Source organism: Oncorhynchus keta, unplaced genomic scaffold (genome assembly GCF_023373465.1).
Source record: "Oncorhynchus keta strain PuntledgeMale-10-30-2019 unplaced genomic scaffold, Oket_V2 Un_contig_13871_pilon_pilon, whole genome shotgun sequence".
In the NCBI taxonomy this organism is placed as follows: Eukaryota; Metazoa; Chordata; class Actinopteri; order Salmoniformes; family Salmonidae; genus Oncorhynchus; species Oncorhynchus keta.
The window spans coordinates 56,685-76,040 of NW_026278414.1; the positions used below are offsets into that span (position 1 = coordinate 56,685).

The window sequence follows — 19,356 nt, forward strand, 5'->3', positions numbered from 1 at the left end:
TATGAGATTAGTAACAGTCTAGTAGCTCCCCATCTCCCTATAACATATCTATGAGATTAGTAACAGTCTAGTAGCTCCCCATCTCCCTATAACATATCTATGAGATTAGTAACAGTCTAGTAGCTCCCCATCTCCCTATAACATATCTATGAGATTAGTAACAGTCTAGTAGCTCCTCATCTCCCTATAACATATCTATGAGATTAGTAACAGTCTAGTAGCTCCCCATCTCCCTATAACATATCTATGAGATTAGTAACAGTCTAGTAGCTCCCCATCTCCCTATAACATATCTATGAGATTAGTAACAGTCTAGTAGCTCCCCATCTCCCTATAACATATCTATGAGATTAGTAACAGTCTAGTAGCTCCCCATCTCCCTATAACATATCTATGAGATTAGTAACAGTCTAGTAGCTCCCCATCTCCCTATAACATATCTATGAGATTAGTAACAGTCTAGTAGCTCCCCATCTCCCTATAACATATCTATGAGATTAGTAACAGTCTAGTAGCTCCCCATCTCCCTATAACATATCTATGAGATTAGTAACAGTCTAGTCTAGTAGCTCCTCATCTCCCTATAACATATCTATGAGATTAGTAACAGTCTAGTAGCTCCCCATCTCCCTATAACATATCTATGAGATTAGTAACAGTCTAGTCTAGTAGCTCCTCATCTCCCTATAACATATCTATGAGATTAGTAACAGTCTAGTAGCTCCCCATCTCCCTATAACATATCTATGAGATTAGTAACAGTCTAGTCTAGTAGCTCCTCATCTCCCTATAACATATCTATGAGATTAGTAACAGTCTAGTAGCTCCTCATCTCCCTATAACATATCTATGAGATTAGTAACAGTCTAGTAGCTCCCCATCTCCCTATAACATATCTATGAGATTAGTAACAGTCTAGTAGCTCCCCATCTCCCTATAACATATCTATGAGATTAGTAACAGTCTCGTCTAGTGCAACAGTAATACAACAGCTCTATTCCACTACCAGGAAATAGACTTTGAACGGTGAGATCCATTTTGAATAGGCTACATGTCAACACTGTGACTTGTTCTATGGTTTTGGGACATCTGACACTGTCATTTCTAATAACCTATGACCAGGCAGTGGTTCCCGTATGGTGTGAGTCACTGACAGGGATTTTTTTTTAATTGATCCTTTATTTAACTAGGCAAGTCAGTTAAGAACAAATTCTTATTTACAATGACGGCCTACACCGGCCAGACCCGGACGACCAAGAACCAAAATGAGTGAGTATATAGCAGGCTGGGGCTACCAAACTGCTGGCCTGATTGGACAACCACAGCCATGAGTAGCCCAACTAGAGGCTGAGGATACCAAACTGCTGCCCTGATTGGACAACCACAGCCATGAGTAGCCCAACTAGAGTCCGAGGATACCAAACTGCTGGCCTGATTGGACAACTACAGCCATGAGTAGCCCAACTAGAGGCTGGGGCTACCAAACTGCCGGCCTGATTGGACAACTACAGCCATGAGTAGCCCAACTAGAGGCTGAGGATACCAAACTGCCGGCCTGATTGGACAACCACAGCCATGAGTAGCCCAACTAGAGGCTGAGGATACCAAACTGCTGCCCTGATTGGACAACCACAGCCATGAGTAGCCCAACTAGAGGCTGAGGATACCAAACTGCTGCCCTGATTGGACAACCACAGCCATGAGTAGCCCAACTAGAGGCGAGGATACCAAACTGCTGGCCTGATTGGACAACTACAGCCATGAGTAGCCCAACTAGAGGCTGAGGATACCAAACTGCTGCCCTGATTGGACAACCACAGCCATGAGTAGCCCAACTAGAGGCTGAGGATACCAAACTGCTGGCCTGATTGGACAACCACAGCCATGAGTAGCCCAACTAGAGGCTGAGGATACCAAACTGCTGGCCTGATTGGACAACCACAGCCATGAGTAGCCCAACTAGAGGCTGAGGATACCAAACTGCTGGCCTGATTGGACAACCACAGCCATGAGTAGCCCAACTAGAGGCTGAGGATACCAAACTGCTGGCCTGATTGGACAACCACAGCCATGAGTAGCCCAACTAGAGGCTGAGGATACCAAACTGCTGCCGTGATTGGACAACCACAGCCATGAGTAGCCCAAGTACTGCATTCTCAAATAACATAAGCTACTATTGTTATATTACTCTAATTATGTCAGAGGAGAAAGAACAGCCATCTCTGGTATGGAGGATTTAGTGGGGGTACCCATTCTTGACCTGTCAGCGTGCAAGTTTGGAATTGGACATGACAGTAAGAAGTGGGAGCTCATTTGTTAGGCCCAGCCTGAGGTCCAATGGTACTAAGGTACCTTTCAAGTGATAGCAACATTCAACCAAGTTTTATTTTTATTTTATTTTTACAGGGACAGTGCACATTAATCAACGTTTCAGTAAAAGTGCCGGTTTTTAGCCAGCCGGCTAATTTTCAACCGCAGTCCCTAAGTAGCCTAAAACAATTAATTGTTATTGAATTACATTGAATTCATTTGGGTAAAAAATAAAAATACAACAATGTGTACATTGTATTCACAGAGGATAGTACTTCAAATTATAACACTAGTTGGTACTTTTAGACTTTACTCTCCAGACAATGTACACGTAGAAGCTGTTAAACTTATTTTCAATACATTCACTGTGGTATTCATTCTTCATCATTGTAGTTGGCTGCATCCACACAATCACTTACCTTCAAAATAACGTGCCATATTCCAAAATGTTATAAAGGCTCAATAATCAGAAATCACCTATGGAGGTCAAATGTTCTGTACAAATCCAAAATCGGTATTTCCACTAGGCAGCGTATCAAGTTATCAAGGATATTCAACTATAACTATATTGAAACGAAATTGGTCAAATAATCCAATAAAATGTAAGACATATTCCAGAAGAAAAAAAAACGTTTTTTTTGTTGTTTTTTTGTAAAACCCCAAATGGTCATTCAGTCATTCATCTATATGGCCACCCCAGTGCAGAATGGACTGCTGAAGCCATAACTTGCTAGAGCACTCCTCTCTCACAAATGAAATCCTTTTCGCAATTCCTCCACCGCCAGCACTTTCCAAAGCGAGACAACCCGACCTTTATTCCATCAATCGTTTATCTCACTTGACTTCAGCCTAATGAAACGCACCCCCGGCCCGACTGCAGCCTACCTATTGGTATTTATGTAGACTATATTTCACAAATACAATTAGCCTATGCCTTGTACGGATTTTGGGTCTGCCCCTTTCCCAGGCAAATAAACCACGTCACATTTCCTCCCGGACTGGCTATGGACCTTTTGGTGCTTTCAAGACAACTTGGAACTACAAAATAATTTTAAAGGCCAAATACTGACGTCAGTGATCTTCAGGTCAAAAAGTCGCACCTCAACAAAGATGCCCTAGTTTCCCACTTGGAATTTCAAGTTGGATGACGATTCTAAACTATTTTTTTCCATTAGGAGCTAGTTTTCTCCCCCCGAGTTCCCAGTTGTCATGAACGCACTGAAGGCGGAGATTACACAAGTTCCCAGTGGGTTTGAACGCGGCATTTGCTTCTACTAATATACTCCCTCTCTTGCTTTAGCCTCGCCCCCATGATATCTTATATATATATATATATATTAAGATAGCCTAGCGTAGACAATCAGATAGATACAGCAAATCAGTAACATATTAAAGCCAGCATAGACCCGGCCCACACGAATAACCGATCTATAGGTCTAGCCTAACCTTAAAATAAATGTTGCCTAGTGGTGTATCGAATGTTAGTTACATTCCCGAATGCAGAACGATGGATGCGGAAATGATGGGGACAGGTTATTACGTTTTTTTCCACTGTATAGCATAGCCTACACATCAAACATGGATTATACATGATTTAAAAAATAACATTGCAACATTATTACCAGATCAACTGGCTATTGTTTCTATTGGTTTTCCAAAACATTCTGAATATGCTATGACAATGTAGATAGCCTACCCAATAATAGGCCTACAAAGATCAAACCACTCGTAGTGGGCTACTCTTGTTAACTTCTCTTTTACGACGACAGTTATGATTATTGGCACCCAGCAAGGTATTGGACAATTTATTTGAGCTAATAAATGCATTTCCTTACTGTTTGGCTTGTAGGATGTTGGCGACAGGAAAATCGTGCGATAGGCTTGTCCAAGTATGGACACAACCGCGAATACCGGTGAAATTAGCGCAACTAATGTCTCCTTGGGAGTTTATTTACATTAAAATGACATGCAACACATTGTATTGAATATTGGGCAGGTATTTTAGTAATTAGTTCACACAAAAACACTATAATAGATTAATTTGATCAAAATGATATAGAAATGCCATTCCAAAACAAGGACCAATGAAAAGCTTGTATCCGAATGCTGTGGCCAATGAAAATGCAGTTTTTCACGACGTTCCTGAACCCAAAATACCAGAACCACGACATTGATGCCACGTCAATGAACACATTCATACTAATGGGTACATAGCTAGGAGACCTGGGCAACTCGAGGCCTGATTAGTGTCATACTTTCCCCCCAGCTAAAACACAGGACTCCAATGATCATCTTCAGTTTAAAACGCAAATAAAGTTATCCGTTGTGTTTGCTCGGGACAGGGGGCGGGACACACCCCATCCCAGAGTTAGGCCTATGGGTATTTGGGTTAGAAACCAGACTATTAACATGGAACGTAAGTAAACATTTCAGGTACAGAATGCTTACGAACATGGACACTCAGTGATTTTAAATAATGTTCTGAATGAATTGCAGTACACAAGTCCTTACGACTCAAATGAAAGAACGATTTTTTTTTTTACTACAGGTGACAAAGCAGTGCAAGTCAAGGAAAATCTGATATAGGACTTTCTGGGTGTAAACTATATATAATTTAACATTTATGGATCACACTCCCTCCGGCTAATCTTAATATTTGTTTTACTAAATACTTTATAATAGATGCTGCACTGTTGAAAGGAGAGCTGGCAAGCTAGCACGTCATTATACTGTGCCTAGCTACACTATTCATAAGACTAATGAAATGTTGATTTGCGCAGAAATTGTGAAATTTACTGAATCATTTGAGGATAAATGTTTTATTGTTTCGTCAGGAGTGATTCCAGGAGATAATATCCAGAGGTTTGAAACAATTAACCATAGATACACTACTGTCCTGGGTTTTACAGATTAGAATGTGCTACCCCTAGTGGCAGGACTATGCCATAACCACCTGCTACGATTATAAATAGGATTACAGGTGGTGATCACATTCAGATTGTCAAATATCATAATGGGAAAATGCCAAATAGTAAACAAAACAAATAAATGAGGGTAAATATTAATTCAACCAAGAGTTGTTTCACAAAAATATTAAGTTAAATCTAGAAACACTATACATTGTTTGCTGATTTTATTGTTCTGACTGAGCAACAATTTAACAGTAGAACAATGATTGTCATAGTAACTACTGGTGCATCAACTACCCATAACAATTCTCCATTCCATGGTAAGCATGGTAACCATCCAAACAGGGATAACCTGTTCAGAAGTGTGTAACATTAATGTTTTGGACACAGAGCTGCTGCAGTGAGTGTATCATGCCATGTTCATGTGCTATCAGAATGAGCAGAAACTCAGGTCAAAAAAAAAAAAAATTGCTGTAAAACATATGAAGTTAAACCGTTCATATGGAACTTCCAAGTTGGATATTCCAGAGTTTCCTAAGTTCTGAGTAGCACGTGAATGCAGCATCACAGACGCGAGTCTGGAGGTATGGGTTCTGCGTCCAAGTGCTGTTGCCGGGTTGGTTGCCGTGGCTGGGAGCGTAGTCAAGCGCTGAGGAAAGTGACGGCGGTGTCCCTCTCCTCCACCAGCTCGGCTGCCGTGGCGTCCATCTTGCCTCGGGAGAAGTCGTTGATGGCCAACCCGTCCACAATCTTCCACTGCTTGTCCTGAGGATAACAAAGACAGGAGAATAATGTATATTGAATAATAGGCCAAAGTGATCAACTTCCCACTGCAATAGGTAGTTGGTCGTAGACTAAAGCACCCGTTTATAGTCAATAGAAGCAGAGCTCTCTGGTTAAGTGGTGATGACAGCTGATCATGAAGCACAATTATGATCTTTGTCCCAATTATTGGTTTTTGACCAATCAGATAAGATCTTTCACCAATAATTGGGCAAAAGATCATCAGAATTGTGCTGCCAATGTAAACGCAGCCTTCGTATGGAGGAGTGTAGAGAGCAGAGTGTCAGGGATCTGTCTCACCTTGATGTGAACAGGGAATGAGTAGATGAGGTCTTCAGCGACACCATAGGAGTTACTGCTGGAGTAGACACCCATGGAGACAAACTCTCCCTGCAAACACAAGAGGTCAGAGGTTAGGGCTGTCTTCAGCCATTAACCCAAAGACAGCTCCACACTGTTCAGGAACCATTAACCTAAAGACAGGCTGCTCCACACTGTTCAGGAGGCATTAACCTAAAGACAAGCTGCTCCACACTGTTCAGAACCATTAACCTAAAGAGCTGCTCCACACTGTTCAGGAGGCATTAACCTAAAGACAAGCTGCTCCACAAGGAGGCATTAACCTAAAGACAGGCTGCTCCACAATTCTACACCCTCTTCCCAAAGTGTGCAACTGCACACATCTCATAAATGTAACAATGGCCTCCGGCTAAATATTACACCATCCATGACTGTGAAATTGTAGGAGTGCACATTCTGGGAGAAGGGTGAAGAATTGAGATTCATCCATACTTTAAATAGTAGAGTGCCCTATAGATTAGGAGTTATTAAATATAGCCTTAAAATGGTTACAATGAAGATTTGGGTAGGGTAAACTAATCCTAAATCTGTATCTTAAAGCCACAGAATTGTCCCACTTAGCTGACCTCAGGAGTGCCTGACCAGATGTCCCTCATGTGATCACAGATAGCCTTGGCTGCAGACATGGCACTGGACAGCTTCCTGGCCGCGATAACCGCAGCACCCCTCTGCTGCACTGTCTGAGAGGGGGGAAGAGGAGAGAGGAAGAGCGATGCCTTATAAAATGTCTCATCCCTACTCCAATAGTCTTCTTCAGCAGTCTCAATTCATCTTTCCAGGATTCCTCTCCCCTTATCAAAACACATCGAGAAGGTCAGAGGTCACTTTCCCTTGGACCATCTCCAATGTGAAGGGGGGGGGTTAAAGTTCACACAGCCAGATGAACATGTGTTTTACAGTAGAGTAAACTCACAGAAATGAAGGCCCCTTTGAGCCAGTCATCGTCCTTGACAGCGGCGAAGCAGGCCAGGTCGCTGCCCGCCATGTTGACCTTGGTAAAATAATAATTACATATTGTTAAATAATATTACACACAGTATTCACTACTGCCTTGGAGTGATATAATAATACTTCATTATTACATTGTGATAAATGATATATTACCTTGCAGTGGTGGACGTCTGGGTACTGAGTGGACGAATGGTTGCCCCAGATTATCACATTCTTTACCTGGGTGGCCGGCACGCCGCAGCGCATCCCAACCTGGGGGGAGGGAGGCAAGAGAGCTGTGTAAGGATGATGTTACCATCTATTAAGATAATCCACACACACTATTTGTCCCCCCAATGAAACTTAAAAACACCCACTACAGTTCAAATACAGACAGACTCAGTCAGGGATTGGGGTAACTATTCATTCAGGGGGTTCAAGGGAACAAAACCACTTCTCCACACAGGTACCTGAGAACGGGCGCGGTTGTGGTCCAGACGGGTGAGGCAGGAGAAGTTCTCTTTGGGGATGGACGGGGCAGACTTGGCTGCAATCAGACAGTTGGTGTTGGCTGGGTTACCTACCACCAGGACCTGACCAAGACAAGGAGAGGCCATGTTATAAAACAGTCGTACACACACAGAGAGCAAGACAGAAAACACCATGGTGATGGGGAGAATCTCCCCTTTCCACTGGGGTCAGTTTGTAGCCCAAACGGTTCAGACACTACAAACAGAAGGTACAGACGAGTCCCATCAGGCTTGTAGAACAAAACTGAGACCCATCATGTTCCTGCGAGTCGCATCGGAGAGTTTCCAAACAGTTTGGATGCTACAGCAGTTTGTGAGTAGACTTATTTTCAGAGTGTCTCATGGTCTGAAACATGACTGCAGATGTGGAAGACTGACATTAGGCGGATTGAGATGCACCACACATTTTAACTTACCCTTCCTGGGAACGGGGTTAGTATTGAGTAGTTTGAATGAATAAGGAGCCCTATGTAAACTGCTTGTTACTCAGGCCCAGAAGGCAGGATATGCATGGTAGTATTGGATAGAAAACGTTAAGGTTTCCAAAACTGTTCAAATAAATGTCTGTGAGTATAACAGAAGTGATATGGCAGGCGAATAACCTGAGGAAAATCCACCTAGGAAATGATATTATATTGAAATGGCTGTTCTCATTGAAATCCTATCCACCATATAAAATACTTAGGACCCAGTTCACAGTCTCCATGGCTTCCTCAACATGTGGCCAGTCTTTAGGCATTATTTCAGGCTTTTACTTTGAAAAATAAGGGAGAAACACCACTTTCAATGAGGACAGTGGACATTTCCAGAGATGTGTCCTGCGCGTGACCGGGAGCGCACCTTGTTTTTCCTTTTCTATTGAAGAAGCTTTTGTCCAGTTGAAATATGGATTATTTATGACAAAAACAACCAGAGGTTTGATTATAAACATTGTTTGACATTTAAGCTTTTAACGTGCTTTTTCATGCTAGACAGTCAGGCAGAGTAAGGTTGAAGACACCATGCTATAGACAGTCAGGCAGAGTGTAAGGTTGAAGACGCCATGCTAGACAGTCAGGTAGCAGTCAGGCAGGCAGAGTGTAAGGTTGAAGACGCCATGCTAGACAGTCAGGCAGAGTGTAAGGTTGAAGACGCCATGCTAGACAGTCAGGCAGAGTGTAAGGTTGAAGACGCCATGCTAGACAGTCAGGCAGAGTGTAAGGTTGAAGACGCCATGCTAGACAGTCAGGCAGGCAGAGTGTAAGGTTGAAGACTCCATGCTAGACAGTCAGGCAGAGTGTAAGGTTGAAGACGCCATGCTAGACAGTCAGGCAGGCAGAGTGTAAGGTTGAAGATGCCATGCTAGACAGTCAGGCAGAGTGCAAGGTTGAAGACGCCATGCTAGACAGTCAGGCAGGCAGAGTGTAAGGTTGAAGACGCCATGCTAGACAGTCAGGCAGGCAGAGTGTAAGGTTGAAGACGCCATGCTAGACAGTCAGGCAGGCAGAGTGCAAGGTTGAAGACGCCATGCTAGACAGTCAGGCAGGCAGAGTGTAAGGTTGAAGACGCCATGCTAGACAGTCAGGCAGGCAGAGTGTAAGGTTGAAGACGCCATGCTAGACAGTCAGGCAGAGTGTAAGGTTGAAGACGCCATGCTAGACAGTCAGGCAGGCAGAGTGTAAGGTTGAAGACGCCATGCTAGCCAGTCAGGCAGAGTGTAAGGTTGAAGACGCCATGCTAGCCAGTCAGGCAGAGTGTAAGGTTGAAGACGCCATGCTAGCCAGTCAGGCAGAGTGTAAGGTTGAAGACGCCATGCTAGACAGGCAGGCAGAGTGTAAGGTTGAAGACGCCATGCTAGACAGGCAGGCAGAGTGTAAGGTTGAAGACGCCATGCTAGCCAGTCAGGCAGAGTGTAAGGTTGAAGACGCCATGCTAGACAGCTAGCCAGTCAGGCAGGCAGAGTAAGGTTGAAGACTCCATGCTAGACAGTCAGGCAGGCAGAGTGTAAGGTTGAAGACGCCATGCTAGACAGTCAGGCAGGCAGAGTGTAAGTTGAAGACGCCATGCTACACACAGTCAGGCAGAGTCTGACAGGTTGAAACACCTGTTGCTAGATCAGTGCAGAGTGTAAGGTTGAAGACACCCACAGTTCCACTGGCACAGAGTGTAAGGTTGAAGTCGCCATGGACAGGCCAGTGCCATGCGGAGCCAGTCAGGCAGGCAATTAAAAATGACGCCATGCTAGCCATTCAGGCTAGGTTCCACGCCATGCTCAGACAGGCAGTCCATTTAGGTTGAAGTTGAGACGCCATGCTAGCCAGGCAGGCAGAGTGTAGGTTGAAGACGCCATGCTAGCCAGTCAGGCAGAGTGTAAGGTTGAAGACGCCATGCACAGGCAGGCAGAGTGAAGGTTGAAGACGCCATGAGCCAGTCAGGATGGAACCCAGCCAGACTCAGGCAGGCAGAGTGTAAGGTTGAAGGCTTCAGGCAGAGTGGACCAACTCCTGCTGGAACAGTCAGGCAGGCAGAGTGTAAGGTTTCTAGCCAGTCAGGCAGAGTGTAAGGTTGAAGACACCTGCTGGGATGGAACCCAGGCAGAGTGTACAGGTTGAAGACGCCATGAGCCAGTCAGGCAGAGTGAAGGTTGGACCAACTCAGGCAGGAACGCCAGCCAGACAGTCAGGCAGAGTGTAAGGTTGAAGACGCCATGCTAGACAGTCAGGCAGAGTGTAAGGTTGAAAGATGTTCTATCATGGCAGCTTCAGCCTTGGACCAACTCCTGGGAGTTTTTGGAACAAGGTCACATGACAAGGGTGCAGGACAAGTGCCAGCACACACACAAGCATGGCACTCAGCCAGTCTGACAGCCCAACACCTGTTGCTAGATCAGAGGCCAAAAGGACCCACAGTTCCACTGGCACTAGTCGGGACATTCCAGTCCTTGGCGGAGTTCCTATTCTCTACAATTAAAAATGACTCATTATAATTCTCTAGTTTCCACCATATTCCTCACACCAGTCCATTTATTTTGTAAATCCATGAAGTTGAGGGCACACTTGGGGAGCAGGAGAGAATCGGAATGTCTCCCTTGACTCCTGGGATGGAACCCAGACAGACTGGATACAATGAGGCTTCTAGAGAGAAGTGGACCAACTCCTGGGATGGAACCCAGCCAGACTGGATATAATGTGAGGCTTCTAGAGAGAAGTGGACCAACTCCTGGGATGGAACCCAGCCAGACTGGATACAATGTGAGGCTTCTAGACAGAAGTGGACCAACTCCTGGGATGGAACCCAGCCAGACTGGATACAATGTGAGGCTTCTAGACAGAAGTGGACCAACTCCTGGGATGGAACCCAGCCAGACTGGATACAATGTGAGGCTTCTAGAGAGAAGTGGACCAACTCCTGGGATGGAACCCAGCCAGACGTTAAGCTTACAGACCAAAGCAGACCAGATAGGTGAGGTAGTGTTAAGACAGGCAGGCAGTTTAGATTTAAAAAAAAAATCAAAACACACGCTCACAAAACAAACCCACAAACAATGCACACACACCAATGGCATTCCAGGCCAGTCTTTCCATAGGAATTAAGAGCCCAACACATGGTGAACTGAATTTCAACAGCTCTGAGGTGCAGCATCACGAGTCCTCTCTATGTCTAAGGACAAATGGCTTACACTATACCACAAACACAGGGTACCTGCTAGTGTTGACAGACAGCTAAGTCTGCATTGACATTTAGGGACACATTGACAGTCACCAGACACCCCACACAAACAAACCCTGTCTGTTGGGCTCTGGCTATTATCTCACCTTGACAGTTTTCTTGGCATACTTCTCCAGCGCGGCCCCCTGGCTCTTGAAGATGGCCACGTTAGCCTTGAGCAGATCCTTCCGCTCCATACCCTCTCTCCTGGGCATGGAGCCCACCAGGATAGCAGCGTCCAGGTCCTTAAAGGCAACCTCCTCCTTGTCCGTGGGGATGACCTCTGAAAACAGATGGAATAAACAGGGGCTTGTTCAGTCGGTATCAAGTAGTCAGAAAAAAGAAGCATGAAAGGGGAGGGACTATCTGAACGTGTCCTATAAGACACTTGTAGGTTTCTTTCCTTGTCTGTGAGAATGACCTCTAGACGAATCAAAAATACAACCGACCAGGGTTGGTTCAATGGGCAGCACATGGACCACCAACAGAAGGAAAAACTGGATGATAAAGACCACTTAATCGTTTAAGGTTTTACTACAGTGCTGTCTAATTAATCTCTACAGGCTCGGTGGGTCCCCTACAGGACGGTTGAGCTAACATAGGCTAATCACATTAACCTGAGGTTGTAAGTAACAAGAACATTTCCCAGGTCAGACATCTGATATTCGCACAAAAACTTCAAATCTTGTTAATCTCTAACTGCACTGTTCAATTTACAGTAGCTATTACTGAAATAATACAATGTTATTGTTTGAGGAGCACACACAGTTATGAACTTAAATGTATTAATAAACCAATTAGGCACATTTTGACCAGCATTGGATCAGTCAAAAAACGTCACACACACACCACCGCTGCCATCTAGTGGCCAAAATCTAAATTGCACCTGGGCTGGAATAAAACATGGCCTTTGTCTTGCATTTCAAAGATGGTACAAAAACAGCATGTTTTTTTTCTTTGTATCTTCTTTAACCAAATCTAATGTGTTATATTCTCCTACATTAATTTCACATTTCCACAAACTTCAAAGTGTTTCCTTTCAAATGGTAGCAAGAATACGCATATCCTTGCTTCAGGTCCTGAGCTACATGCAGTTCCATTTGGGTATGTCATTTTAGGCAAAAATAGAAAAAATAAAGAAAAAGGGAAGATAACTATGATCGAGGACAGCAGGAAGTTGTTTTTAAGGTGTGCTTTATTAGGCTCAGTCCTTCAAGCACAATGTTTTAGACGTGATCTTTTGACAATGAAAGTGGCCTCTATGGAGAAACAAAGGCTTGGGTTTGTTTTACCCATCACATTGTCTAAGTGTGGTTCTCTGTTTCAAACCCCATTTTGTCACAACACCTTACATTCTCATCAGCTCAGTCACACTGTTTTTGCTTTTACGGTTAGCTTCAGCAAACCCCTGTATCGATCCCTTTGTTCTGCTACTGTTGTCTGTGGGACATAGACTGTTGCCAGTTAACTGCTTTAAAGGGATACTGCGAGATTCTGGCAATTCTGAAAATCCCACCGATCTGGCAAACACCTTAAAAATATTTGAAAGAATTTAAAAAGTGCTTGAAGCCAGATCTGGTTGGGACACAGGGTCACCACACTATAGACATCCCCCCACCCCACATTGAAAATTGTCTTTGCAACACACCATACACAGAGAGAACATTGTCTTTGCAGCCCTGAGCGTTAATACAGGGGCCTCACAGCCGAGGTGAGAACAAAGCAAGGACACCACCAATTGACAACAGAAAAAAAACAGTCACAATGGAGATGGAGATACTACTGGTGCCTCACAACTAAAGCAAAGCCACGTCAATCCAGTGAGTGTCGTCTGCCCCATGGTTTACCTCTGAGGAGTGGGAGGGCACAGTCCTGCAGCTCCATGACCACGCCATCCAGGACTGGCAACATGGGGGTGATGTCCAGCAAGATCAGGGTGATTGGCTGAGAGGAGAGACCATGAAATGACAGGACTAGATAAATGAGTAGGATCTATTGATCTTTCCGCTGACTTACAGGCTGGTAGATTGCTAACTGAACAGATGTGTATGGTTCATATGATTTACATTGACAACACTGCTTGTTATGACTATTTGAAGGGACAGTGTTGGGCCTATGAACCCGCCAGTAGGCTGTATGCTAGTGGTTCTATTTCAGGCAATTCAAGGACACTAAAGCCTTGAGTGAAGCTCTGCAGGTTATGTGACTGAAGGGGTAGTGTGTGATGCTGCATGTTGCCCATCAGTCGTGATTTTTTAAATTGTATTTAACTGACAGGAGGTATCTGACATGGCACCCTATTCCCTATATTGCGCACTCATTTTGACCAGAGCAAATAGGGTAAGTAGTGGACTATATGGGGAATAGGGTGTAATTTCAGACAATAGACAACCCCTAACAGGATCAGCTGGGATATTACGCAAGTCAAGCCAAAGCTTCTTCCTTCCCTCTACCTGATCTTTGCCAAACACATCTCCCTTGGCGATGCCAAACAACAAGGAGTAGGCAATCTGCCCAGCAGCGCCGGTCACCAGAACACGAACAGGTTCAGCAGACTGCAACACAAGACACAGAAACACAGATCTGGGTCCTATTCATTAGGGCACATTACACAGAGGTTATTTAGACACTTACCCAGAGTGAAGTAGCCTAAAAACCTGTAGTAAAATGTTTCACAATAGAATACAAATGTGTATTTAGTTTTGGACAAGTTCAGGTAGTAAGTCCCCATTTCAGTTCATTTTCTTCCATTTGTTGACAAAAGAACAACCAAGCACTGACAAATGTTTGGTCCTCCCGTCACTGAAATTTCAGGAGCACATTTTCAAATATTGCAGGTGAACCAGGCATTACTTGGGAGTTTGAGGAAATTATCCAGCTAGGGAAAACATTTGGGAAGTCTTACAATAATATTAATGTTATGTAATAGGCTTGTATAGGAAAAACAGTCAACAACAGTCAGGTAAAAATGAGGTGTACATTAAATGGGAATGAGGCGAGTGGGATATCTTTGACGAATTGGCTGAGAGTTCACTCGTAAAGTGACTGTCAGTGACAATACTAGAGAGAACTGTACTAGAATTGTAGCTCTTCTCCAACAATAGTATTCCATATGGGTTCCGTGACCGGACAATGTCGGAGTGAGGATTTATTAACTCACGAGGTAAGCCACGGTGAATTTAAAAATAGAACTCACTCCTCGAGCCATCTGAGACGAGATATTTATAGCTACTGTAGAAAACTGTCACCATTAATTCAACCTTTTCCCTTTCACACAAATCTAGAGTCCAAAAAAATGCAATTGCATTTAGCTGGGGAGAAAGTCGCATGCCATAATTAGACAACTTATTTAGATAACGATAGGCCACAATAACACATTCTGCCAATTTGACCTTGTCAAAGAAATGTAGACACATGTGCATACTACACAGCTGTCGAAACGACATTATACGAGAACATGCCAAATTGACTGGCACATTGCCAACAAGGAATTAGAGATTGTACTCCTTCCAACTTGTCTTTAGACATATCACAAGCAAAAGTCGTTTTACAAACATGTTTAAATTGTTACAAAAGTTGGTTACCGGAAACTAACTAGTTACTGTATAAATTAGGTTAGCTAAATTACTTGCAGAAGCAAGCGTTGGTTGATGGCAACAAGCGAACGAAAAGCCACCTCGCTGTCAGCGTACTACTATAGCAGGTGTGTGCATTTATCATTTCAGTAAAGCTAAAGTTCCGTAAACAAAGTTAATACAACTTTTTGTTTGTTACTTACCATCTTTGTATGGTAACTTGGACTATTCTCCCACTGTTCTAGCAACAAGAGGTCACCCCTATTTCTTGAAATCAGAGTGGTCACGAGGTGGCCAGGACATCGTTTATAGGCATGCGCCGCAAAGCTGGTGGCTCTCGGGAAATGTATTCGGAAATTCTTCAGCCAAAGACAGTAGTACCAGATATTTGTATAACTTACTCTAATTGCTCTATCGGTGATAGTACCAAAGACAGTACAGTACGCTGGGTTAGTTTTACACATCTTTGACAGTACAGTATGCTTCAGCTGTGTACGTTGACCTTTTTAAAGTTAATGAGGTTGACAGGGGAATAAATAACTACTTTACCCATTATTCAGTCCTAACATTTAAAGTCCCCTTTTATTTACTAATTACAAAAAGTCCAAAACTGTCTCTTGCATATTTGTATTTGATTGATTGATTCAGTTGAAATAAGGATACTTTAACTTCTGTTGTAAAGCTATCATTTTTATGTATATTTTTTTATAGATCTCCGCTGCTAGCCAAAGGTGTCGGAGCAAGTGATGCCAATTCAGCGACTTTGTTGTTAGATTTAGAGAGTTTTCATTCCCCTCTAGCGGCTTTTATTCGTAAAAGAGTATAGTGACAAATGTAGCTACTTTTTAAGGCTGCCCCAGCGACTTTTTGATGATTTAGCTACTTCCCTGTTTGTGTGTGTGCCCTCTCGGCTGAGTTCAGCTTGCGCCTGCTTGTTAAATGACACATTTTACATCATGCCCATTTATGTCATTTCAGCCAGACGGTCCTCTTATCCAGAGCGAGTTAATTGATTAAATCGGTTCCTTTGTTGTTAAATGACACCACAGCTCTCCAAGGGATAAATAATAAAAACAAAACTAAATATATATTTTTTAAATTATATACTTTAATCTGTTTTTTTCCCCCTGTGCTTTTAATTAGTTCATTTTTGTTCTCCTTCAAACATTCCATTTAGCAGTAGTGGTGAATGGATCAAATCACTGAGGAAGCCAAGCCAGGAGAAGAACCCATATTACATGTGTTGTGATAATTAAGATAATTGTGTTGTGATAATTAAGATAATTGTGTTGTGATAATTAAGATAATTGTGTTGTGATAATTAAGATAATTGTGTTGTGATAATTAAGATAATTGTGTTTGTGATAATTGCGTTGTTAATTGCGTTTGTTGTTCTATAACCTGTTAGTTGCCTTGCCATAACCTGATATACAGGCCTAAAGGCCGAGACAATAAGAAGACACAGTGGCAGAATACATTCAACCACACCTTTGTTTCATCACAAAACCAGAGAGCGACATCTGTTCGGTGAAGTACACGAACAAACAGTTGCGTGACCTACTACTAGTATGGTAAAGCAAGTTAATGTTTACGACCGTTCTGGACTACTCAACAGCTATGGATTTAGAACCACGGAGAGTTACTGCAACAGGAGCTGCCGCCACTATTCCAGCACCATTTCAACTTCAACATTTCAACATCCTCCTCTCTTTCATGACTCTGTCATACAGTACATGCTTTTAGTTTGTGTTGTCTACCTGGCTCAAATGTTTGCACGCTAGCCTAACTTCCTTTCACTGGAAATGATGTGCCAGGCCAGCTAGTTAACATTAGCCTACTCAGGGGCACAATGTATGCATTTATGGTTAGATCAGAATCTCTGTTATAATCATTGGCCAGTACAGAGAATTAAGTAAAAGCCACAACCAAATCCTTATCTCCATCCATGGCTAATTTAGGAAAGGGATGATTTTAGCTAGCTGGCTAGCCAACCGGAGGACAATGACACAATGAGATGCAACAATTCAATTTTTTTTTTTTTAGCTTGTGATTGGTGGGAAGCCAAATCTAAACTGACTTCCCTTGACACCAGGACCATTCAAGCTTACTCAGTTTACCTCAACGCTGATTGGCTTTATAAATATTTATTTTAAGGGTACTCTTTTTGACGAGACAGATAGATGGCCTACACATACAGAGACAGGGGGGTACTGTTTCACTCGCTCGGATGCTTTTCCTGGAGGGATACATTCAGCGTCTAAGAAAATTTAAGGAAAATGATCAAGGTCAATTTCTTGGGGAAGCCTGACTTCCCTTGGCATCCATAAATACACACTACTGCTATTTAGTTTTACTTTTGAGAATGTATCATTGCGTGAGAGACAGGGACAGCATAAGCCTAAAACAAACCTTTAAAAACTACTACGTCATGACGTAATCTAGCGATTAATGGAGCAACCAACGGCTATGGGGAGGGAGGGAAGAGGAGGAGGGAGGGAAGAGGAGGAAGGATGGAATATGAGGAGGGATGGAAGAGGAGGAGGGATGGAAGAGGAGGAGGGAGAGAAGAGGAGGGAGGGAAGAGGAGGAGGGATGGAAGAGGAGGAGGGAGAGAAGAGGAGGGAGGGAAGAGGAGGAGGGAGAGAAGAGGAGGAGGGAGGGAAGAGGAGGAGGGATGGAAGATGAGGAGGGAGGGAAGAGGAGGAGGGAGAGAAGAGGAGGATGGAGGGAAGAGGAGGAGGGATGGAAGAGGAGGAGGGAGGGAAGAGGAGGAGGGAGAGAAGGGGTTGAGGTGATAAGAGAGAGAAAGGTGCATGAGTGTTGTGGAGGGAACGTTGTTGATAAGATGGCGGGCAGGAAAAAAGGAGAAAAGTGGAACATATGAGTAATATTATGAGTACATTTGATTTGAGTAAATATGGAGTGGGGAAATGCACAAACGGAGAAAAGTAGAATATGTTTTGAGTGAATTTGGTGGTGAGAGTAGTAGAGATACACCAGTACAGAGGGAGGAGTGGTGAGAGTAGTAGAGATATACCAGTACAGAGGGAGGAGTGGGGAGAGTAGTAGAGATATACCAGTACAGAGGGAGGAGTGGTGAGAGTAGTAGAGATATACCAGTACAGAGGGAGGAGTGGGGAGAGTAGTAGAGATATACCAGTACAGAGGGAGGAGTGGTGAGAGTAGTAGAGATATACCAGTACAGAGGGAGGAGTGGGGAGAGTAGTAGAGATATACCAGTACAGAGGGAGGAGTGGGGAGAGTAGTAGAGATATACCAGTACAGAGGGAGGAGTGGGGAGAATAGTAGAGATATACCAGTACAGAGGGAGGAGTGGTGAGAGTAGTAGAGATATACCAGTGCAGAGGGAGGAGTGGGGAGAGTAGTAGAGATATACCAGTACAGAGGGAGGAGTGGGGAGAGTACTAGAGATATACCAGTACAGAGGGAGGAGTGGGGAGAATAGTAGAGATATACTAGTACAGAGGGAGGAGTGGGGAGAGTAGTAGAGATATACCAGTACAGAGGGAGGAGTGGGGAGAGTAGTAGAGATATACCAGTACAGAGGGAGGAGTGGGGAGAGTAGTAGAGATATACCAGTACAGAGGGAGGAGTGGGGAGAGTAGTAGAGATATACCAGTACAGAGGGAGGAGTGGGGAGAGTAGTAGAGATATACCAGTACAGAGGGAGGAGTGGGGAGAGTACTAGAGATATACCAGTACAGAGGGAGGAGTGGGGAGAGTAGTAGAGATATACCAGTACAGAGGGAGGAGTGGGGAGAGTAGTAGAGATATACCAGTACAGAGGGAGAGGACAAAACGTGATATAAGTTTCAGTAAGATTGGATTTTTAGCATTTATAGCAATGTTATCAACTGTACTGCAGGGATGGAACTGAAGTCGCAGAAAATTGTGGTTGTGGTGGCAGCTGTAGAGAGGTATTTGGGTGTGCCAGACCGGAAGAGTTACAGGGTGTGCTAAGTGGTGTTGTCCCATCCTTTCAGGATGATGGCATGAGGTAGGAATAAATACATGTAATTAGTGGAGTAGGGTGGTGTTCATTTATTTTATATCATTTTAAAATTAGTGAGTGTAGTGTTAGATGATAGGGTATTTATTTCGTGCATTTTTATTTTTCAAGCAAAGTATAAGGGAGTACTCCAGTCTAGTAGGTGGCGGTAATGCAACAAATTGGATGCCAACTGCCGTTAAACTTCATAGAAGAAGAAGAAGGCGGCCAGCGTTCCTTCCCGAGTGTCGCGAGAACAAACA

At 43.6% G+C, this 19,356-nt stretch overlaps 1 protein-coding gene across 1 annotated transcript; it reads right to left on the reverse strand.

Moving 5' to 3' along the window:
* Positions 1 to 5,110: 5,110 nt before the first annotated feature.
* Positions 5,111 to 15,582, reverse strand: LOC127918269 (malate dehydrogenase, cytoplasmic-like). Its single transcript, XM_052501572.1, has 10 exons — positions 15,288 to 15,582; positions 13,963 to 14,064; positions 13,357 to 13,453; positions 11,617 to 11,792; positions 7,763 to 7,885; positions 7,467 to 7,565; positions 7,276 to 7,353; positions 6,929 to 7,042; positions 6,303 to 6,392; positions 5,111 to 5,984 (listed from the first exon to the last, which is right to left on the reverse strand). The coding sequence occupies exons 1-10, from the start codon at positions 15,546 to 15,548 to the stop codon at positions 5,862 to 5,864; spliced, it is 1,263 nt and encodes a 420-aa protein (XP_052357532.1). The 5' UTR covers positions 15,549 to 15,582; the 3' UTR covers positions 5,111 to 5,861.
* Positions 15,583 to 19,356: the final 3,774 nt, after the last annotated feature.

Coding starts and splice junctions, on each gene's coding strand:
- LOC127918269 (XM_052501572.1), bottom strand. CDS start 15,548: ATGTGTAAAACTAACCCAGCGTACTGTACTGTCTTTGGTACTATCACC. Junction 13,454..13,962: donor ATGTGTTTGGCAAAGATCAG/GTAGAGGGAAGG, acceptor CTCTCCTCTCAG/CCAATCACCCTGATCTTGCT. Junction 7,566..7,762: donor ACAACCGCGCCCGTTCTCAG/GTACCTGTGTGG, acceptor CCCTCCCCCCAG/GTTGGGATGCGCTGCGGCGT.